We start from the raw sequence: 24685 nt of genomic DNA on the forward strand, positions 1-24685 counted from the left end.
ATCCAATGTGTTTGAAAGAGTCACTCAAAAACCCTTGGAAATATCAGTTTTTGCTACAAAAAAGGCACCCACAGCAATTTTTCATCAAGGAAACAGTGTGATAGAGTACGTGAACCTCCCAGCACAACCAAAACAAAGCCTTACTCCTTACCCAGTGCTTGTGGCTAGAATTTTATTAAAGGACATTAAGAGAGTAGTACAATTATCTGGGATAAGACCTGAGAAGATATAAACCTTAAACCAATGCACAAATTAATATATGCTATGAAAACATCCCACAGTGGCAAATTTAGTTGGCTCCAGCTCCAAATTTTACACACAGGTCTCCATTAAAGATAACCCAACTATTACATAATTGGCGATGGATTCTTGAAGAAAAGATTTCTAAGGTTCCTCTTAAAGAGCCAACTATCTTTACAGATGCATCCAAACATAATATTTGTGCTGTATACTCTCGTGACTTAACCAGAGAGTAGTCAGAACTCCTTTTCAGTTTACTCAGCGGAATGAATTGTATGCAATCAATCCAGCTCTTACTTATTATCCAGGAGATGTAAATATAATACCTGATTCGGCCTGTTCAGTAGGTGTGGTACAAAGAATTGCCACAGCTCAAATAAAATTTGTAGCCTCTAATATATATCAGCTCTTTAAGGAACTTCAAGAGCAAATGACAAAGCATCCAGGTAAGATTTATACCTTGCATGTCCACTCTCATAGTGGATTTCCAGGTCCTATTTTTTGATGGAAATTCAAAGGCAGAGAGCCTTCTAACCATGTTAGCCAATACTACTTTATTTCAGGCAGCCCAAGAATCTCATTCTAAATATCATAAAGCTGCTTGAGCTTTACATTTACAATTTGGGATAACAAAAGAGGAAGCTAGGAGCATAGTAAAAATATTGTACACCTTGCCTTCCTTTCCATACTCCTCCACTTCCTTAGGGAAAAACCCTTGTAGTTTGAGACCCAATGAAATGTGGCAAATGGATATGACCCATTATAAATCTTTTGGTTGTCTGTTTTTTATCCATGTTGTAGTCAAGACCTTTTCAGGATTTACTTTTGCCTGAGTGATCACTGAATTCCTTATACAAACATTTGCAATTAAAGATGTGTGTCAGCAATAAAAACAGATAATGGACCTGCATATACTTCTAAACATTTTGCACACTTTTGTGCACAGTATCAGATTTTACACATCACTGGCATGCCATTTAATCCTCAAGGACAGGCAATAGTAGAGAGGAGAAACAGAGATATCAAGACGCTCCTTGAAAAACAAAAGAAAGGGGGAGCCACAGGTAACCCTAGAGAACTTCTAAATTTAGCTCTTTATACAATTAACTTCTTTATTTTTTGATAAAGATTCACTGACTCAGGCAGACAGGTTTTATAACCCACTGTAAGGGTGGTGTCCAGTGTGAGCAGTTCCACTATCTTTAGATAATCACCAGGTGATGTTGGAGAGATCCAGAAAGTGGTAAATGGAAGGGACCAGATAAGTTAATTGCTTGGGGGAAAGAGTTGATTCATGTTATTTGTTATATTACTACTAGCCTGTGTTATATTGCTATGTGCTTATATATTTTATGTATGTAATTATGTGCAATGCCTCCCATATTGATGGATTTATGTATACCTTGTTTCATACCTGTTTCAAGTGAGCCCCTTTAGAAACCTGCTAATCTGATTTGATTTTCTATTTCCTTTGGTGTTTTCATCTTCCTTCCTGAGATGTCAGGGAGGGTGTGACCACCTTCTTTTTACGGTGTTTTCACTTCTATTTTGAGCAGTCAGGGAAGGTGTGATCACCTTCTTTTTGGGGTTCTCACCTCCTTGAGAAGTCAGGGAGGTCATGACTGCCTTATGTTCTAAAACAAAAGAAAGGGGGAGATGCTGGAATCTTTACAAACTGTTATTAGAGTTGATAGAGACAATAATTATCTAATTTAGCATGGTTCAGTATGACTGATCTGATCCTACATGGAGATGTTATGGGTCAGAAGAAAAAAGGTACTAAGTGGAACTGAGAAACAATACTTGTGTTGACACCTTTACTCATTGGAGTTCACAAGTATGGGAGATTCACAAAGTTAACTTTGTAACTTTGTGAATTCACACCTCCCTTGAAGCTCTTAGGGCCAGAGAGCACTCTGGGAGGAAACTCATAATCCCACTCTCGTATCCCACAATCCCACTCTTGGAGAAGAAGCATGTATAGAGCTTCAGGAAGCCAGTCAAGTTAGTTACTTCGGAACATTGCCAGGGGTTGGAGAGGAGCACTCTGGGAGGAAGCCCACAAACCCACTCTCAGAGGTGGAGTCAGATTCATTTTCCAACTTTCACTTTGGTGCTGGCTGGAGGCTGAAGAAAGCAGAGGCAGAAGCAAAGGACAAAGCTGCAAGAGTTCTTAGAACCAAGGAGAGAGAGAGGGGCCTCTAAGAAAACTAGCTGGGCTATATTGGAAACAATAAAAGATCAGAACTTTTAGCACCTGGCCGCATTTTGGAGTAATTATTACTTTTAACTGAAACTAAGGCTGCCTCCAGAAAACTTCCCCAAGAAACCTGCTCCCAGAGAGAACCATTATATTTTAAAGAAGAAAAACACAACAATGCAGGACTTCAAAACCCTCAGGAATCATTGGAATCCCTGAGACATGATAAGGCTATTGCAGGACTTCAAAATCTGCAGGAATCCTTGGATTCCCTGACATGTGAAGTAATGAACAATAGATTGCTTTTGGACTATCTCCTGGCTGCTGAAGGAGGCATATGTGATTGTTATATACATACCCTCCTTCTAGGACTTCTGGAAATCTCTTACAATACCATGTTGATTCATGTTGTTTGTTATATCACTACTTGCATGTACAATTCATGTTTGTCATACTACGTTGAGCCTGCATCGGCTGTGGGGAGAGTCATCACTACTAGTCTGTTTATATTACTATGTGCTTGTGTAATACCTCCCATGCTGATAGATTTATGTATACCTGTTTCAAGTAAGACCCTTCAGCCCAGAAACTAGCTAACAATATCTGGTTTGACTCCCCACTTTGCTGTCTTTCATCTTTCCCCCTGAGAAGTCAAAGAGGGCGTGATCACCTCCTTTTTGGGGTTCTCACTTCCCTGAGAAAACTGAGAGGGGATGACAACCTATTCTAAAACAAAAGAAAGCTGGAGATGTAGAGGGTTGGAACTCTGAAAAGGTGTATTTGAATCTAAAGACAGCAGAGCACTTAAGGCTAATTGCCTACTCAAGATGTGATAAGGGGTATATAAACAAATGGCTCTCCTCACAATTGGCGTTTGCTGAACATGTTGTGAAGAGGTAATCAGAGGCAAGGATTGGGGGGCTGAGGGAGAGGTTCAGACTCTCTTTGACACAGCATGCCGAAGAGAGAGAATTCAGGCTCTAGGCTCCAGAGCGCAGGATCCATCTGTGACGAGTCACATGGCAGCTTGCCTGCCTCCTTCACTTCTCCTCCTAAAAATCAAGGACTTTAACTGATCCTGATTCTGACTGATCCTGAGGCCCTCAAGAGAGCAAGCCCAAACATTATAGAAACTCCCAATCTACCCCTTTGTGGAGATGATATACATTGCACATGTCTTCAGACTTAAATGTATTGTTTATGTTTTGATATATTTTTTAAAATATCTGCCATATTGAATGATTCCTTGGAAAAGAAAGGAAGGGAGGAATATTTGGGAATATAAAAAACATAAAATAGCAATAAAAACTTATTTAAAAAAACAAAAATTAGCTTTGGTTTGCTTGTTAGATATTTACTCTTTTTCATATCTTAAGTCAATAAGTATAATTAAGTGCCCATGAAATTCTAAGGGGTACAAACAAAAAAGAAAAAAATAAAGTACTCACTATCCTCAAAAAGCTCACATTCTAATGAGGGAAGCATCATAAAAACAACTATGTTCCAATAAATCAGACTAAATAAATTGGAAATAATCTTAATAGGAAGATCCCAAGATTAAGGAGAACTAAATCACTTCCAAGTGTAGCAATTTAGAAATTCTGCATTCTGAGAAGACAAAAGGCCTTATAAGTTAAGTAGTGGCACAAGAGTAAAGGGGAAGGGAATCAAGAATATTGTTTCTTGGGTAAAGAGTTGTTGAGTAAATGAATAAATATACCAAAGGGATCATTGACAGGTACATTGATTACCTGATATTTTCCTTAAGATAAAGTGAATGTCAATGAAGAAATTAATTTTAGTTATAGTTTGTGCCTCAAGCACAATTATATGTAATTATAATATTTCAGACTAATCTAGCACCTTTCATTAAAATAACTTGAAAGTGTGTTTCTAACATTTATTCATTTCTTCTTATAAGCTATAAGGTAGACACTAGAATATAAAGCTTTATTTCAGTGATACCTGGAGACAATAATCCTTTAACATTCTGATATTTAAAGCAACAGTACTCACTGATAAATGATTATTTTTAGTTGGCTACCACTGGGTTATCAAAAATATGAGAATTCAAATCCAACTGATAGGAATTGTTGTTTATACTTTTTCTGGTTTTCTAATTGACTTACACTATTGATCATTTAGAGTAATAATTTTTTCTACATCTACTTGATCATTACTATCACAGCCTTTTAAATATCAAATTTAAAATATAATATCTGATAGTGACAAGAACAACAACATTTATGTCATACTTTAAGGTAATAAAGTGCTCTAAAAATATAATCCCAATGACTCCTTATGGAGTAGAAACTATTATAATCTGAATTTTGAAGGTGAGGAAACTAAATCCAAGAAAAGTTAAGTGACTTCTCACATAATCAATGTGTAAGCTATGATAAGAATTTGGTTCTTCTATTTCCAAGTCCCAGAGTTCTTCCGCAGCAAGATCTACCTAGTTGTAATCTTCAACTAAATTAGGGACCATAATAAATATGTCAAATATCAAAAAATATTTTATTCCTATAAAGCAGTGGTTCTCAAAGTATGGTCTAGAGAACCCTAGGGATCTCTGAAATCCTTTTAGAGGGTCTACAAATTCAAAAATAATTTTTATTTCCAATATGGTAAATGTCTATAACTATAACCCAGATAAACAAAACCGCTTTGGAGAGATCCTCATTAATTTTTAATAGGACAAAGATACTGAAAACAAAAGTATGAGATCCATTGCTATAAAGCTTACCATCTAGATTTTATGTGTGTTATAACAGACTCCTATACTGCCATTAAGAATGACAAATATGAGGGCCAGGTAGAAATATAAAAAGATCTACCTGAAATAACATAAAGTGAACAAAGAGACCTCACAATGTGATACACATTAATTATAACTATCAAAATAATGTATTTGCACATAGAATACTGAAATCATAACAGATATTAGAAGTCACTTGTTCCAATCTTTCCATTAACATAAAAACTTAAATTTTTATCATAACTACCCTAAGGAAAAAGACTAAGTATTCCAATTCTCTTAAGAGGAGATAAATTGTTCTCCAAAATAGAATTTGAGACATGTATTATCAGAAAAATAAGAGGAAACAGGAATGAATAGGAGATGGTAAAAACAAAAGGTTTTCATGTAGAAGGGGGAAGATGAAAAAACTCACTAAAAATAAAATGTTTAAATTTGAAGGACCTTGTACAAGTTACTTCCCATCTCTGGGACTCTATTTTCTTAACTGAATGATTAGGTTTTTCAACTGCTTGAGTAAGACACATTCCCACTCTTAAACAGAGGGAAAGTGCAGGTCAAAAAACACTTTAAACTCTCATTCTTTTTCTAATGTTCTATTTAAATGTTTATTTAAAATCAACATTGAGTGCAAGTAAAATAAATTCAGGCAGAATGCATCTAAAAGATTGCCAGGACAGCTTATATGTTAAGTATCCAAAAATTAATTTGATTTCAAGATGAAGAAATCAAAACCACAATTTGACAAATTCCTTCATTTTTATTAAAATGTACTATGCTATGTTTGAGTTTTTCAAAAGAAAGAGAAAGCAACATGTTTCATAAAACCTATACTCAGTTCTGCAAATTCTAATACAAACAAGAAAACCAAATGACACTGCTAAGAACAAAAACCCCAGGAGTCAAATCAAAGAGGCTGAGAATAAAAAATAAATATTACAAAAACTAGACTAAATATATAGGTTATAGGATGCCTGTAATGACAAGGAATCTATGTTTCACAGCCTCTACTCCAAAGACAACTAATCAGCTGATATACAGAACAAAAGCTTATCAAAATTACACTAGCAAATTAAATCAAATAAATTAACATTTAACTACATTCATTTTAAGAGCTCTCAGTGGATTTTCTTGAATTCAAGACTTCTCTGAACTGCATAGATTCCTCCATCTTGCAAAACTCCTTAATTAATTAGAAATTAGAGCTGCATCCTACTCTTAGAATGCCTCTCCAGAATAGAAAAGTCAGGGTTTAGATTTTGGTTAAAAAAAAAAAAAAAAAGAAAAAAGAATGATCTTAAATAATGATATTACTTTTTGAGTTCTGGTAGCAGGAGGCCAGTGTTATTCATTGGCTTATTACAAGAAATGAGACCCATTTAATACATTTTGGTATTCTCAACGTCTTTTTAACATGCTACTAAAATTTCCACAAATTTATAAAAACTTGTTATGATTTCAAGCAACAACATGTCTGGTATACAGAAAGCTAATCTCAGGAAAATGTCTAAAACATTCTTCAGTGGTCTTGGGGATTTCACTGAATTCTTTTATGTTCTGTGTGTAGCTAAGATCATTTAAGACAGAGATGGTACAGATTGTCACCTGATAATTGGGGAGATCCCTATCATTAAAATCAAAGGTGCGGTTTCTTCCATATCCAGGCCCCTTGTATTGTTCAAAAAGCCCTTTTGTTTTCTAAATGCTGTGCAGCAGAGTTAGGATGATTTTAGCTTCAGATTCTCAAGATGAGAGGGAAGGCCTATATATTTGGGGTTCTCCTTTATCCCAAAGAAGCCTAATTTACTTAGCCAATAGGAAGTTTTGGTTTCATAAATTTAAAGTGAGAAAGGGCCTTAGATGTCATCAACTATAACCCCTTTATATTGCTTGATAAGGAAACTAAAGCAAAACGAGATTATAGGATATATAAGTAATAATGAATATTTAAACACAGAGTTTCCAATTCTGATCCCATTTCTTTCACTATACAATGTTGGTTTCTCAAAAAGGGAAAGCTATGCATGCATGAAGTATGATTACTGAAATCACTAGACCTCTGGGCTGAGCATTATGCAGAAGATAATTACATTTCTGAAATAGTGTGTAATATTTATTATATGTGAAAACCAATCCAAATTGGAACAGATTTTTTTCCATAGAATTAAGATTACGTTCTTGCCCCAGAAAATGATGATGACCAACTTTATTAGAACAGTGTCAATGCTATAAATTGCAAAGTGGCACCTTGGATAGATCAATGGGCCTGGGGTCAGGAAGACTAGAATTCAAATTCTGACTCAAACATTGGCTAGTTGTATGACCTTAGAGGCAAGTTATTTAACCTTATTCAGCCTCAGTGATCTGAAAAGTGAATTTAATATTAATATCTATTTTATAGGTTTGTTTGTGAAGATCAAAAGAGACAGTATCCTTGACAATAAAAACCTTTTTTTTTTTTTTTTTTTGGGGGGGGGGGGAAGAGTCAGATGGTGTAGGGGCTGGAGTGCTAAAAACTTGCGTTCAAATTCTGACAAACATTTCTTAGTTATTGGCCTGACCAAGTCATTTAATTTCTATTAGCCTCTGTTTTCTCGACTTAAAAATGAAGCATTAATTCACAAAAATAAAAATGGGGATAATAGTAGCTTCTGTCCCTAAGGTTACTATGAGATAACATTTATAAAGAGCTTGGTAGAAAATTTGACACATAATCAGCATTTAAGAAATGCTTATCTTATTCCTCTTTTTTGAATTACATATGGAATAAAAACTTTTAAAATTGTACATAAAACGATCAAGCAAAATGCCAGTAAATTTAATCTCATCAAATTTCATGGTTCACAAAGAATATGATATAAACCAAAATTCTGAATGTTAGAATATTACAGAGAAATGTTAAAGAAATAATGTACAAAATAAAAACAGTCACTGAGTTCAACTTACAACATTTTTCACTGAAAAAATTTTCTCTTTGACACACAGAATCTTAGCAATATGTAAATAAACGAATAGAGCGTTTACTGAATACATATCCAACATCTCAAAGGATAAAACAATCTTCTCATTACTTTGAGAAATAAATATTCATTGTACATTATAAGTAAAATAACAAAAAATGGTAATTTTTTGCCACATATATAGGTGTCCTGATAAAGTAGTTAAAATAAAACTGATTTTTGACTCTTCTTCCTCTTTTTTCTTTAAAAATATTTTTTGTCATAAATGAAAGACTGATGATCAAAAAACCAAAGATATGAATACAATAAGAAATATCAATTTTTAAAAAAAATTTGTTCCTGACACAAAATTTTTATAAATGTCAATGTTGAAAATTAGGCTAACTATATTGACATTTTATTTACATGAGCTAAATCAACATGTTCCTTATTACTCATTTAATGACCTAGGGGTGTCACTCAAAGCTTTTGGCTTTATTTTTGTGCTCATTAGACAATCTATCTCACCATTAGTGACTAACTATACGAGAATCTGAAGAGGGAAAATACTGCTCTTCTTTCTTCTTGTTATAAAATGAGGGAAAAATGATTAGCAGAACCTGATGGGATTTTTTAAAAATGAGGAGCTTTATATTTGTCAGTCAACCTTATGTAATAATTCTGAATGAAGCATTAATTTACAAAATTAAAAAATGACATTTCAAAAACCTTAATTATATATATATATATGACCAAACCAAATTTCAAGTGAATAGCAGAACTCAAAAAATTCTAATCTTATTAAAAATAAATCTATCTTAATAATACATGTGAGATCATGAGTTTTTTGCTCCTAATTATGTGTGCTCTGACTACTTAGAATTCATCTATTCCTTGAGGATCATAGTTCTCCTTCTTCATGATCCTTATGGTGACAGTACTATGCATCCCAGAAGGGGAAGGTCTCTTAATTGAAACAAATTTTAATTTCTTTTTAAAATTTACCATTTAATACAGGTAACAAATATTAATTATAACAACTAAGGAAAGATGTTTCCTTATTATCAGAACACAATTGTGATTCTCTAGTCCATTTGTTAAAATCCACTAATGGCAACTCTGTGTAGGTTGGCTTTATATCATTTAATTTTTTTTTTTTTAAGGAAAAAGCCAACATATTTGGTAAAATAGCAGATATGCTAATGAAATCAGAGCATGTATCCAGACATTGGAATAGTCGTATAAAAAATGTGTCTCACACAAATTTGTGTGTGACACACAAATGTGTGTCACATTTATCTTAGTGGTATAGACCACTGAGGTACTAACTGACTCTTATGAATGCTATCGCTTAATTCACATTCAAATTAAAATTGACATTAAATACAATAGAAAATAAGTCGTATGACTCCATTTCAATATCAAAGGCTCCAGTATCAAATAAGCTTATCTTGGCACTGTGAAAATTATTAACCCTATCAAAAAACAAACAAAACAAAAAAAAAAAAAACTAAAAACAAAAAACAAAAAACAAACAAAAAAACAAATTAAACAAACAAAAAAACAAAACAAAACAAATAAAAAATGCCCCAACCTATCTCCTAGAGACCAATCAGGGGGAAAATCCCAAAAAACTTAATCTTAAGAAAAGTTTTTCTGTTTTAAAATGCCTCACCTCTAACTCTTGCTCCCTTTGTAGTGCAAACTGTTTGAAGGACTTGACAATAAGGCCAGCATTAGAGCAATCATAGACGAAAATGGAAGGGCTACCCATCCAAGTCTGCAGATCATATATGGACAGTGGAATATATTGAGTGTAGTTCTGGAAAACAAAAGAAAATAAATATACATTACTTATGCATTAGAAAAACCATAAATACAGTTCCCTTCTCCAGATCTCATTTTTAAGGGCGTCTGTCAAAATTATGAGTTTTAAATGTAAAATTTTGCAACTGTGAAAAGTACAGTACATACATATTAATCTCAATTTTCATTCATTAAAAAAAGGTCACTATTATGTTTTGCTATACTAGACTCTGGGTAGTTTTGGGGGAGACACATAAAGTAAGCAAGATACAGTCTGTCCCTGTAAGGATCTTATAATCTCACATGAAGAGATTTTTTTTTCCTGATTGACTTCTGGGAGGAGGGAGGTTGAGAGTAAGGGGGGGAAGAGAGAAGGAACCCTCCTACTCTAAAATATTATAAACTCAATAGATATAATCATAGAAGATGAGATATAAGTGTGTTACTATGAGCAAAGAAAAAAATTGCTTTGGAGAGAATTAACACTTAAGTATTCTAGGACAACAGTAGATCTAATGTAACTAACAAGGAGAAGAATGTGTTTAAAAGTGGAACTATTTACCCAGGAGATACCTCATAAAGCAATTAACAAGTCAGTTGAGAGAACATGAGATCTAGCTGAAGGAGAAGAGACACATATTCCAGCCAGACATGTAACTGGAGGCCAGAATTAATCTCTTAAGAAGACAGAAAGAGAAAGCAAAACCCAAAAACTAAGAATTGAGCTAAAGGTAGGAGCAGACTTGGGAATATGGTTAAATGACTAAGACAGCAAAAACTGTGTAAAGAGGAAAACATAGTGAAAAGTTGACAGAAAAGAAATTACTTTTAAGTCCAACAGAGCCTTAGTACTGAGTGGCCTCAGTCATATGTATTCTGTACATTTATGTCTCACAACCACACAACTGTTTATGACCATTCTTCCCCAAGATGCTGCACATATTTCTGGGAGTATACTTTGATTTATGGGTATTTTTTGCACCTATTATTTTTGCTATGCAGTATTAGTAATAAATGCCTCTGCTACTGGAATCAACTGGTAGGCTGCCAACATAAAACACTCCCCTAGGGGTTTGTCAGGGAAAGGAATCAGCAAACAATGTGCTAAACATTTTTTTACAAAAATAACTCATTTGATTTTCATAATAAACCTTGTAAAATAGGTGTTATAATTGAGGAAACTAAAGCAAAAAGATTATATGACAGAGCCACAAAGTTATTAAGCATCTCAATCTAGATTTGAACTCAAATCTTCCAGATTCCAGGTCAAAGGCTCTATCCATTGTGCCAAACAGTTCTGTGATTCACAATACCTAATAAAAAGAAACTGCACACATAGCAGGTACTTAATGAATTAATTGCAACCTAAATTATGTAATAGTATGTATTATAACACAATAATGAACTGACCTGTCCCCCTCCCCCCAAAAAATAGAAGAAATGAGAACAAAAGGCCAAATGAGAAGAAATCATCTCTTAGAAGAACAGAATTATAGAAATACAGAGTTTGAAAGGCTGCAGCTTGCCTTCAGAGAAGGCAAGAGAAGAATAATTCCACAAAAATCAAGTGACTTATCAAATTTGTTAGAAGCAGAACTAGAATTAGTCAGGTCCCATGACTATGGCTCACTACATCAGACTGTTTGTTGCTGTTCAAATATTTTCACGTGTGAGTTCTGTGTATCCTTTTTGCCATCTACCATACTGAAAACTCCTTGTAGATAAGGCTTTTTACATTAGTTCTACCAACCCTTCAATAGTGCTTAGTAAAATTAACAAATATTATTTTTGCTTATAATAAATGTAGAGAAACTATAAGGAAGGGAAACACTATGTAAAACATAATTCTTTTTTTTTAATTTTATTTTATTTAATAATAACTTTGTATTGACAGAATCCATGCCAGGATAATTTTTACACGACATTATCCCTTGCAATCACTTATGTTTCGTTTTTTCCCCCTCCCTCCCTCCTCCCCCCCCCCCAAGATGGCAAGCAGTCCTATATATGTTAAATATGTTGCAGTATATCCTAGATACAATACATATTTGCAGAACCGAACAGTTCTCCCGCTGCACAGGGAGAATTGGATTCAGAAGGTAAAAATAACTCGGGAAGAAAATCAAAAATGCAAATAGTTCACATTCATTTCCCAGTATTCCTTCTTTGGGTGTAGCTGTTTCTGTCCATCATTTCTCCAATAAAACTCAGTTAAGTCTCTTTGTCAGAGAAATCCACTTCCGTCAGAATACATCCTTATACAATATCGTTGTCGAAGTGTATAATGATCTCCTGGTTCTGCTCATCTCACTTAGCATCACTCCATGTAGGTCTCTCCAAGCCTCTCTGTATTCATCCTGCTAGTCATTCCTTACAGAGCAATAATATTCCATAACATTCATATACCACAATTTACCCAGCCATTCTCCAATTGATGGGCATCCATTCATTTTCCAGTTTCTAGCCACTACAAACAGGGCTGCTACAAACATTTTGGCACATACAGGTCCCCTTCCCTTTTTTAGTATCTCTTTGGGGTATAAGCCCAATAGAAACACTGCTGGATCAAAGGGTATGCACAGTTTGATAACTTTTTGGGCATAATTCCAGATCGCTCTCCAGAATGGCTGGATTCGTTCACAACTCCACCAACAATGCATCAGTGTCCCCGTTTTCCCGCATCCCCTCCAACATTCATCATTATTTTTTCCTGTCATCTTAGCCAATCTGACAGGTGTGTAGTGATATCTCAGAGTTGTCTTAATTTGCATTTCTCTAATCAATAGTGATTTGGAACACTCTTTCATGTGAGTGGTAATAGTTTCAATTTCTTCATCTGAAAATTGTCTGTTCATATCCTTTGACCATTTATCAATTGGAGAATGGCTTGATTTTTTATAAATTTGAGTCAGTTCTCTATATATTTTGGAAATGAGGCCTTTATCAGAACCTTTAATTGTAAAGATGTTTTCCCAGTTTGTTACTTCCCTACTAATCTTGTTTGCATTCATTCTGTTTGTACAAAGGCTTTTTAATTTGATATAATCAAAATTTTCTATTTTGTGATCGGTAATGGTCTCTAGTTCATCTTTGGTCACAAATTTCTTTCTCCTCCACAAGTCTGAGAGATAAACTATCCTATGTTCCTCTAATTTATTTATAATCTCGTTCTTTATGCCTAGGTCATGGACCCATTTTGATCTTATCTTGGTATGTGGTGTTAAGTGTGGGTCCTTGCCTAATTTCTGCCATACTAATTTCCAGTTATCCCAGCAGTTTTTATCAAATAATGAAATCTTATCCCAAAATTTAGAATCTTTGGGTTTGTCAAACACTAGATTGCTATAGTTGACTATTCTGTCTTGTGAACCTAACCTTTTCCACTGATCAACTAATCTATTTCTAAGCCAATACCAAATGGTTTTGGTGACTGCTGCTTTATAATATAATTTTAGATCAGGTACAGCTAGACCACCTTCATTTGATTTTTTTTTCATTAATTCCCTTGAGATTCTCGACTTTTTATTGTTCCATATGAATTTTGTTGTTATTTTTTCTAAATCATTAAAATATTTTCTTGGAAGTCTGATTGGTATAGCACTAAATAAATAGATTAGTTTAGGGAGTATTGTCATCTTTATTATATTCGCTCGGCCTATCCAAGAGCACTTAATATTTTTCCAATTATTTAAGTCTGACTTTATTTGTGTGAAAACTTTTTTGTAATTTTGCTCATATAATTCCTGACTTTCCTTTGGTAGGTAGATTCCCAAATATTTTATGCTATCAACAGTTATTTTGAATGGAATTTCTCTTTGTATCTCTTGTTCTTGGATTTTGTTGGTGGTGTATAAGAATGCTGAGGATTTATGGGGATTTATTTTGTATCCTGCTACTTTGCTAAAATTATGAATTATTTCCAATAGCTTTTTAGTAGAATCTCTGGGGTTTTCTAGGTATACCATCATATCATCTGCAAAGAGTGATACTTTGGTTTCCTCACTGCCTACTCTAATTCCTTTAATCTCTTTCTCGACTCTTATTGCAGAGGCCAGTGTTTCTAATACAATATTGAATAATAATGGTGATAGTGGGCAACCTTGTTTCACTCCAGATCTTACCGGGAAAGGTTCCAGTTTTTCCCCATTGCATATGATGCTTACTGAAGGTTTAAAATATATGCTCTTAACTATTTTAAGGAAAAGTCCATTTATTCCTATGCTCTCAAGTGTTTTTATTAGGAATGGCTGTTGGATTTTATCAAATGCTTTTTCTGCATCTATTGAGATGATCATATGGTTTTTGTTTGGTTGGTTGTTGATATAGTCAATTATGTTAATAGTTTTCCTAATATTGAACCAGCCCTGCATTCCTGGTATAAATCCTACTTGGTCATAGTGTATTATCCTGGGGATGATTTTCTGTAATCTTTTTGCAAATATTTTATTTAAGATTTTAGCATCAATATTCATTAGGGAGATTGTTTATAATTTTCTTTCTCTGTTTTCAGCCTACCTGGTTTAGGTATCAGTACCATATCTGTGTCATAAAAGGAGTTTGGTAGGACTCCTTCAATCCCTACTTCTTCAAATAGTTTATTTAGCATTGGAGTTAATTGATCTTTGAATGTTTGATAGAATTCAGATGTAAATCCATCTGGTCCTGGGGTTTTTTTCTTAGGGAGTTGATTGATAGTTTGTTCTATTTCTTTTTCTGAGATAGGAGTGTTTAGGATATTTACTTCTTCCTCTGTTAGTTTAGGCAAGCTATATTTTTGGAGGTATTCTTCTATTTCATTTAAGTTGTCGAATTTATTGGCGTAAAGTTGGGCAAAGTAACTCCTAATTATTGCTCTAATTTCCTCTTCGTTAGTGGTGAGTTCTCCCTTTTCATTTTTAAGACTAACAATTTGATTTTCCTCTTTCCTTTTTTTAATCAGATTTACTAAGGGTTTGTCTATTTTGTTGGTTTTTTCATAGAACCAACTCTTAGTTTTATTAATTAATTCAATAGTTTTTTTACTTTCAATTTTATTGATCTCTCCTTTTATTTTTTGAATTTCAAGTTTAGTGTTTGACTGGGGGTTTTTAATTTGTTCCTTTTCTAGCATTTTTAGTTGCAAGCCCAATTCATTGACCTTCTCTTTCTCTATTTTATACAAATAGGCCTCTAGAGATATGAGATTTCCCCTTATTACCGCTTTGGCTGCATCCCATACATTTTGGTATGATGTCTCATTATTATCATTTTCTTGGATGAAGTTATTAATTATGTCTATAATTTGCTAAAACATAATTCTTAAGGAAATATTTAATGGTGTTACTTACATAAAATAAGCATTATACAAATTATGTAATACTATGTGATCTGTGATTCTCCAATATGACATCTCAATAGTTATAAACATAGCTTCTGAGACATGGTCAAATCAATTGGTTAGCCTGAAAACACAAGTCTTTATTTCTCCTTGGTATACATTAAGAATTTCCTCATAAATATTTACACATACTGAGACCAAATGACATTTTAACATCATTGGTGTACATGAAACAATTAATAAAATACTTGGATCTAATCTTTCTATAGCTTAGGAATCATGTATATCCAAATTTAGATGAGATGATAATGGATTTCAGGATAGGCAGAACCATCATGTGCTTAAACTGCTTCCCTAAAAAACATCAATTTTGTGAATTTTCTTGACATTACTATGTTAGTGAAATTTTCTTTTATTAAAAAGAACAATTTTCCACTTAAACAACAAATACACTAGCATTCTAAAGATACTTAAGTCTACTGTAAATATCTGTGCTACATGAATAATCCATAAATATGTATCAAAGTCAAAGCCTTTACAACAATTAATAATGGAATGGAAGGAGAGTTATTATACTAATGGGCAGCTTTGCTAATAATTATGAAAGAAAAAAAACCTTTGGAACCTGTCAAATTATTTACAATATTCATTTCCCTCCTCAAATAATACGTTGCTTTCATGAATTTAAATATATTTTTTAAAAATGACAAAAATTGTGAATGCTTTGTTTCAAGTACATTTACATATAACTGGGCAAAATTTGAAAGGGCCACTAATCCTTTATTTTTTGGTAAGAAAAATGAGGACAGATTTGTATGAAAGAAAAAACTGGTAAAGTGCTTTGCTAGTAATAATCACTGTGAAATAATAGTGAATTATTTGCATCTTTGGAAATGATAATTATAGATCTTATTAAGGTAGGGTTTCAATGATCTCTCAATGCTTGCTTTTCTGTTGTATAGTAAACTAAAGGCTGTGCATAAACTTTCTATTTCTTATTTAACTTTCATTCCAGTAAACATGGATAAACAGAGATGTTCTACATCATCTTCTGGGGTTTTTTTCCTCTTTAATTTCTTCATTTCTCAAGCTTCTAAAAGTTTTTGAGAGATACTGAAATGTTACTTTGTTCTCTATAATGCTTTTATTCTTTGTATATTTAAAATTTTTGAAACTGTTACTTTCAGTAGCTGAATACAGAACTCTAGAATCTCTGGTGGACTTTTATTTTTCAAACATATTTCCATGTTTCCTTTGTTATTTGTCTCCCTTAATTGGGGAATACCACATTCGGTTTTTCTACTACATATTCCATCAGCTGGATGTGACAGTTATTAATTCACAAGGCAATACCTTCTTCAGGATTCTTCTGCTATAGTGGTGTCCTTAGGAGTATTCCATAGTTCTACCATCTTTCATGGTATGATTCTTAAGACTAAAATAGCATTTGGTATGTTAGTTGGATTCATGTTATCAAATGCAAAAAGGACTATTCAGATTTATAGTTTATGCATTTCCCCTCTTTTACAAAATCACATGCTACTTATCAGCTGATTTATTTGGGTACACTTTTTGTAATTTACATTTTTAATGACCTTAGGATCTTCAATTTTGCAGAACCCTTCAATTTCATCCCTTGGTGCAACTGAACTAAGGAATAAAATTATTACTTTATGATTGCCTTACCCTTGTTAGCAACTTCTACGAAACAGCTAAATTTTGTCTATCAGTGCATTTCAGCATCATCTCTGCATCTTCTAACATTAAAGAATTGCACCTGATTAGGTGCCCCTGCTTGTCAAGCTGCCAACTTGGACGTTTTCATCTATTTCTTAGATTTAGAACTAGCTTTATAAGATTAGCTATAGTGCTAATCCAATTAACACTAACACCTTAAATTAACTGGCTAGCATTTTAGAGTTTATACCAAATTAGTCTTGTAGAAGATAATTTTGCTATAAAAATAAACTGGCTGGCATTTTCTTACTGGCTCTTTCCCCCAACTGTGTGTGTGTGTGTGTGTGTGTGTATCTGTCTGTCTGTCTCTTTCTTCATGGACAAAAGATTGGGCTTGAGCAAATTCTCATCACTGTCATTATGCACCCATTAAAATTTAACAATATTAAAAACAGATGTTCTGAAAGATTCTTTATATTTTCAATTCCCTATGCTTCTCCTTTTCATTACTGATCTCTCTCTTGATATTGTTATAAGTATTGAAGCTGAAGGATAATCCAATGCACCTAGATTTAGATCAAAGTTACAACATGGTTTCTTTAGAAATTATTAAGAGTGGGAACATTGGAATACTAACTATAAGTAGAGTTGTGAGCTACTTCAAAAGCTATAAAACTGTGCATATCCTTTGACCCAACAATACTATTAGTTCTAGATCTGTATCCCATAGATAACAAAAAAAATTGAAAAGGATCTATTTGTATAAAATATCTGTAGCAGTTCTTTCTGTAGTAGCAAAAAATTAGAAATAAAGGGGATACCAATCAATTGGGGAATGGCTGATCAAATTTAGACATACGATTTTGATGAAATACTATTTTGCTATAAAAAAGTGACAAGCAGGATGATTTTAGAAAAATCTGGGAAGTGTTGTATGAACTGATGCTAAGTGCAGTGAGCAAAACCAGGAGAACATCGTACATAGTAACAACAATATTTTAAGAATGATCAACCATTAATGACTTAGCTACTCTGATTAAGAAAATATTCCAAGGCAAGTCCAAAGGACCTATGCTGAAAAAATCCACTTCCAGAGAGAGAAGTGACAAACCCCAAAATAAATAAATAAATAAACAAACGAATGAATAAATGAATAAATAAATAAGCAAGCAGTTAAATAAATAAATAAATGAATGGATGAATAGTACATAGCTAGATGGAGAGAGAGAGAAAAAGACAGATAAATGGGCAAGCCAGTCAATTTAGTGAAAAAAAGAAAGGCTATGCAGATTAGAAAAAATGAAGCCAGTTCCAAAGCAAACCAATGATAATATAAGATTAGAGAGCTAAAAGATAGGAAAAGTGAGTTAAGCAACAAAGTGAGGAAAAAGATTATTCAAGGACATGGTAGTTGTCAGATACTGTTTATAGTTAGTTTATTTATAAGAAGCTATCTTAAGCTAATTGAAACAAAGATTTTAAACTATTCTCATCTTGCCATATTGATATATACATAATCTTCTTACCCTGATTGAAAACAATCCAAGTTTTGTATTTCCTTTACATCCCCTCAGCACTTTGTGTGAAACAAACATGAAAAAAAAGTGTTCATTGAATGCCAAAATGCAATTCTATTTTCCCCTTTCAAATTAGGAGGAATATAGCATCATATCCTAAGAGAATAGGAATTTTACTTTCATCAACCAGATCACCAAAACCTATCCTTACCTGTGTCCACATTCTGGCCATGTAGAAGAGACTTGCTGCAAACTTAAATTGTGCAGTTATTCTCCATAATTAGAAAAAAAGAATAATAGAGCCATTATTTAAAAGACGTAAAATAAATGAAGAATATCTTCTTTTGAGATTATTAAATATTAGGCATCATATAGAATATACAAACAGAAATTGTCATCTTTACTATATTCGTCAGTATGCCTGAAAGAACATCAGAAACAATTTGGAAGAATATAATAAGCAAAGTACATCAGAGTCAATCAATCAACAAATATTTGTGCCAGGTACTATACTAAACACTAGGAGTACCATAAGAGACAAAAGGCAGTGTCTTCACTCAAGAAACTTACAATCTAACAGAACAGAACAGGCAAAAAGAAAAAATACAGACAGAACAAACTACAAATTTACAGTATAAATAGGAAACAATTTAATAGAGGGAAGGCACTAGAATTCAGAGGAATTGGGGAAAACTTCCTGTAGAAGACAGGTTTTAGTTGGGACTTAAAAGAGCCAAAGCAGTTAGAAATAAGAGGGGAAGAGAAAGAGTTTCCAGGCATGGGGAATAGTCTGAGAAAATTCTTGTAATTGAGACAGGAAATGTCTTGTTCCTTGATGAAAGAGTCCAGAGTAGAGAGTAAGGTGTAAGAAGACTGTAACAGGAGGAGGGAGATTCAATATGAAGGGTTCTCAATATTAAATTAAACATTCTGTATTCAATTCTAAGAGCAAAAGAAAGGCACTTCAATTTATTGAGTTGGGAGAAGAGGGTTATATTGTCAGAAAAATCACTTTGCTTAGATGAATAGAAGATACACTGCAGTGGAGAGAAACTGAGGCAGGTAGATCTAATCCCAGCAGTCTGTTGTGATGATCCAGGTGTAAGATGATGAGATTCAATAAATTCTAGTCTCACTCTGCAACAGAGTGATTTGGGGCAAGTAACTTCTCACTTATGAGCCTGAAGTTTCCTTATCAGAAAGTGAAGAGTTAGGATTAGACAATCTACAAATTCTCTTCCAGCTTTAATATTCTCATGTCCTATGATACCATCAAGAACTAGAATAAAGAATTTATCATTATCTTCCCCTTCTAGGATACAATCTAAATTTATTTTTTGATATTAAAAAAACCTATAAAACATTATACCAACTTTCAGAGATATCAAGTTTGGTGATTGTCCTTGTTTTTGAAAAAAACCAAAATGGCATCACTATGTTAAGAGCCACAGTGTGTCCAACTGTGGCTAATCAGACCAATGTGAGCTCAGAATGCTTTGCCTCAGATTGGACACAAATAGTCCTTGTGAACATTTGGGGTGTACTCTCTAACTTTGCAAATCTCACATTTCCTCTGAGCTAATTCAATTCTGCTTTACTAATAGAATACAGCACTTTCTCTGATAAGAGCACATCATGCTGGGTAGTCCTGTGCCAGAGTCTCCTGTTTCACGCAATCAATTGCAAAGTTCTAAGAGACCTTGAGAGTGTCCACTTGATCCATCTAACTATCACTTGTGGCTCCAAGAAGCATGCACAGAACCATGCACAGTAGCCCTACCTGGTAAACCATTTTGGCAAATGGGCTAACCAGGTTAAGGATAACTAAAGAGTCTCAAAACCTATCATGACTTGAGAAGAGTTTATCCCAAGCAAATGAAGAATTCACTTGGTAGAATGGGCATATGAAAATAACTTGTTTCAATAGTTATGAAGGCTGGCAAAGCAGGTATTTATCAAGTAATTAAAAGTTCATATACATACTAACTGTGTGATCCCCAGGCAAGTCACTTAACCCTTTCTGACAAATGAGTTTTCTTATCTGTCAAATGAGCTGGAGAAGGAAACGGCAAATTACTCCAGTATCTTTGCCAAGAAAACTCCAAATGGAATCATGATGTCAAACACAACTAAAAAAAAAATACTAATATGTATAAAGAACCCATGACAGAAATTTCCCTATGATAGGATCTTTGTTCATGCCCTGGAGTAATTTTAACTGACACAATAACAATGGGGTATGCTATGGAGTTCCTCCTCAACACTGTAAATCAATGAGACAACAAAACTTGAATTTCTGGAAGAATTTAAAGACTGCAAATCACATTTATATGGTATATCTTTTAAGCCTCACAAAAAATCTTTGAGATCAGTACCATTTTACTAATCAATTCCATTGCTCAGAAAAATTAAGGGACTTTTCAGTGGCCACAGACCTTCAATTCAGGAGCAGAATTTTAACATAGGTCTTCTTGACTGCAAGAATAACACACTATGCACTCTACCCAATGTCTCTTACTCAAAGAGAGGATTATATGTTAAGAGTTATGGAAGGCACATAATGACCACTCTGCTGGAGTTAAAGCTTCATGAAGACAGGAAAAAGGAGAAATGGTCTTTTCAAGTGACTTGCCTAATTCATTTTCTCTCATCAATTAATCAACAAAGAAGAGAAAGTGTGGTGGAATGGAAGACCTAGTTTCAAATCCTGTCTCTGACATATTTCGGCTGTGACCCTAGACATGTCTGAGACAAGATTCTATTATCTTAATTAGTAAGAAAGATCAATTTCTCACTAGAAGTAACATATAGTAAAGAGAAAAATAGACCCCAAAATGAAGAACAATTCTTGTTATTTTAGTTTATCATTTAATCTTTTCTAAGTTTGATTCAATTGCTAATCAGCTCCTTAAAAACAATCAACTTTGAACACCAAATTAACTGAATATATAAAGATGAAAAACATATCCAGGACATCTGGATGACACTACCAAGATATAAAGACCTGTGCTCCCTGTTTTAAAACAGTTTGCAAGTAATGGGATTCTGATTATTGCTCCCAGTCTCACTCTGGCCTCAGCTCCACTTCCCACATGAATAATTAATCATGTTTTTCTTGTGCTGATATTTGTGGAAATATGTATAAAAGAATTGCACATGTTTAATATATATTGGATCACTTGCCCTCTAGGGGAGGAAGTGGGGGGAAGGAAAGGAGAAAAAATTAGAACACAAGGTTTTGTAAGGGTGAATGTTAAAATTTATCTATGTATATGTTTTGAAAATAAAAAGCTTTAATAAAAAAGGGAAAATAATGATAAACTTTAAATCCAAATTAATCAATAAAAAGCTGAATTTATCAAGAAAAAAATTAAGTATAAATCTCACTAGAACAATGAATAGATCAACATATTCTATAACCACATCACCAGACTACTATGTAATGGTTTATCAAAAAACATAACATAGAAATCAGCTAATAAGAAAGCAGAATCAATAAGACGCATAACAGGACACTAGACTGCAAACCTCAATAAACCTTTACCCTGACATGGCACTTGTTTAGTACTCTCTTCTTTACATCCTTGGGTGAACATATGTTACTTATATTATCATTTCTATTAATTAATATATTAATATCCCCCCCCCATCCCATGAGCCAAGTGAGCTTTTCTAAATGCATTCTGGGTAATCATATCTTCAGTTCCACTGGGGCTTTAGGATCTCCCAATGTAAGCAAATTCCTCCTATAATCTCAAAATTCACATATCCTATGATGTAATAAGCATCATTTACCCTATAAAAATCTAAGTTACTTTGATGGGCTGCTGGCTTTCAGGAAGCTTGACCTATGCACTGAATGTGTAAATCTCATTAAAATACTTTTGTTGGGTTGCTCTGGGCTTGAATTCTTTGAGAGGAGGCACCATTATACATACCTAATACCTCAACACCACTCTCTCCTCTCTTCCATGCTATAATAACTGTAACTATCTACAAATGACAATAAATTGTTTCCCTTGAATAAAATGATTAAAAAAATCAAATGTGAATCTGTTCAGATTAGCAATGCTGTAGAATCTTAGAAGACTACATTACTTTTCTTGCTTGGAAGGGAGGAATAGTCACACAGTGTGAAGAGAGGGAGAGAAACATCTATTTCATTAATATAAAATAAGAAAAATGACTTTGGGGGCAACTCTGTTAAAAAATTGAGATATCCCAAACCATATTAACCTACCTCAAAAAAGCAAATGTTGTTTGTCAAACTGAAGAACAGAATTACAGTCATGTAATCTTCCAGTGACCTAAAGAATTACAGATTTTACCCTGCACTGAAAAATTCTCGATTTGGGTTTTTATTTATTTTGGGAGAGGAGACAGAAAAGTAAAACATGAAAAAAAAAGTAGAAAAAAAATGAGAAATGTGATTTTTCTTTGTGCTGTCTCTAAGAATCTGAAAATTCATGACACCTAACTGAAAAAAAAAATTATGTAGTATTTTTAATGTTTGACACAAACACCCAAACTTTGGAATATAGCTGCTACGAATACTTTACAGATAAAGAAAAGGAAGCTAAGATGTTTAAAGTTACTTACCTACCTAGGGTCATACAAACTAATAGTCTTGCCCTCGATAGTTTTATTTTAATTTCTGATTTTTCTCAATCTCTGCTCCCTCTTATCTCTTACTCACACATTGAGAAGGCAAGAAAAAAAAAATCCATTACAAAAAAGTATAGCAATGCATAAAAATTGCCTTTTGGCATTACCCATATCTCCCTCCCTCTCTCCCTCCCTCCACCTTTTCTCCCCCTCCCTCCCCACCCTGGCCCAAAAGAAAATAAAATATGTTTTCAATCTGCACTTTAAATCCATTTCTTCTCAACATGGAGATGGGTAGCATTTTTCATCTTGAGTACTCTGGAATTATGGCTGGTCATTGTGTTAATCAGAGCTAATAAATTTTTCAAAGTTGATCATCTTTACAAAATTGCTGCGATTGTAGAACTTTTTCTTTTAGTTCTGTTCAACTACATTACATTAGTTCATACAAATATTTCCAGGCTTTAATAAAATTATTCCCTTCATCATTTCTTTTTGCATATTAGTTTTCTATTGCATTCACATATCAAAACTTCAGCCTTTTCCCAACTGATGGACATTTCTCAATTTCCAATTTTCTGCCATCACAAAAAGAACTGCTGTAAATATTTTTGTACATGTCTTTCTTTTTTCTTTGATCTCTTTGAGACAGAGACCTAGATGAAGCATTGCTGGGTCAAAGTGTTTTCTCAGTTTAAAAGTTTTATGAGCATAGTTTGAAATTGTTTTCCATAATAATTGGACTACTTCACAGACCCACCAAAAGCACATTAGTGGATCTGGACTTGTTTTCCTCCACCCCTCCATGTGATTTTCCTTTTTGTCATCTCAATCAATTGGATGGGTGTGAGAGGGCATCTCAAAGTTGTTTTAAGTGATACTTCTCTAATTATGTATCAATCATTTTGTACATTTTTTCATATTGTTGGAATTTTTACAAAGTGTAAAGTCATTAGAGTTGATAGAGACAATAATTATCTAACTTAGCATGGTTCAGTATGATTGATCTGATCCTACAAGGAGATGTTATGGGCCAGAAGAAACAAGGTACTAAGTGGAACTGAGAAACAATGCTTGTGTTCACACCTTTACTCATTGGAGTTCACACATTTGGGAGATTTCAGGGTTTAGTAAAACATCTGAATTCACACCTCCCTTAATCCCTGACTTCAGAAGGAGGAGTCAACCTTTGGGAGATCTTATATAAAGAGGCTCTTAGCTTTGGGTTAGAGAGTTTTACTTCGGAACATTCCCAGGGGTTGGAGAGGAGCACTCTGGGACAGACACAGAGCACTCTGGGAGATTGAGAGCCAGAAGCTCTCTCTCGGAGGCAAGACAGATTCACCTTTGTGCTGGTTGGAGTCTGAATAAAGCAGAGACAGAAACAAGGGAAAAAGCTGCAAGATTTCTTAGAACCAAGAAGAGAGAGAGGCCTCTAAAAAAAACTTACTGGGTTATTTTGGAGGAAGCAATAAAAGATCTGAACTTTTAGCACCTGGCTGTATTTGGGTGATTATTACTTTTAACTGAAACTAAGGCTGCCTCCAGAAAACCTCCCTGAGAAACGTGCTCCCGGAGAGAACCATTATTATTTTAAAGAAGAAAAACATTACACATATGGCTATT

The 24685-nt window shown here is 33.8% G+C and overlaps 1 protein-coding gene across 3 annotated transcripts in view; it reads right to left on the bottom strand.

Moving 5' to 3' along the window:
* Positions 1 to 24685, bottom strand: part of RPTOR (regulatory associated protein of MTOR complex 1) — a 551396-nt gene that overhangs the window by 330386 nt on the left and 196325 nt on the right. For all 3 annotated transcript variants that reach the window (XM_051995401.1, XM_051995400.1, XM_051995399.1), the window contains exon 5: positions 9813 to 9959. In XM_051995401.1, coding sequence (XP_051851361.1) covers positions 9813 to 9959 — 147 coding nt within the window. The remainder of the gene's footprint in view (positions 1 to 9812; positions 9960 to 24685) is intronic.

Source organism: Antechinus flavipes, chromosome 4 (genome assembly GCF_016432865.1).
Source record: "Antechinus flavipes isolate AdamAnt ecotype Samford, QLD, Australia chromosome 4, AdamAnt_v2, whole genome shotgun sequence".
Classification (NCBI taxonomy): domain Eukaryota; kingdom Metazoa; phylum Chordata; class Mammalia; order Dasyuromorphia; family Dasyuridae; genus Antechinus; species Antechinus flavipes.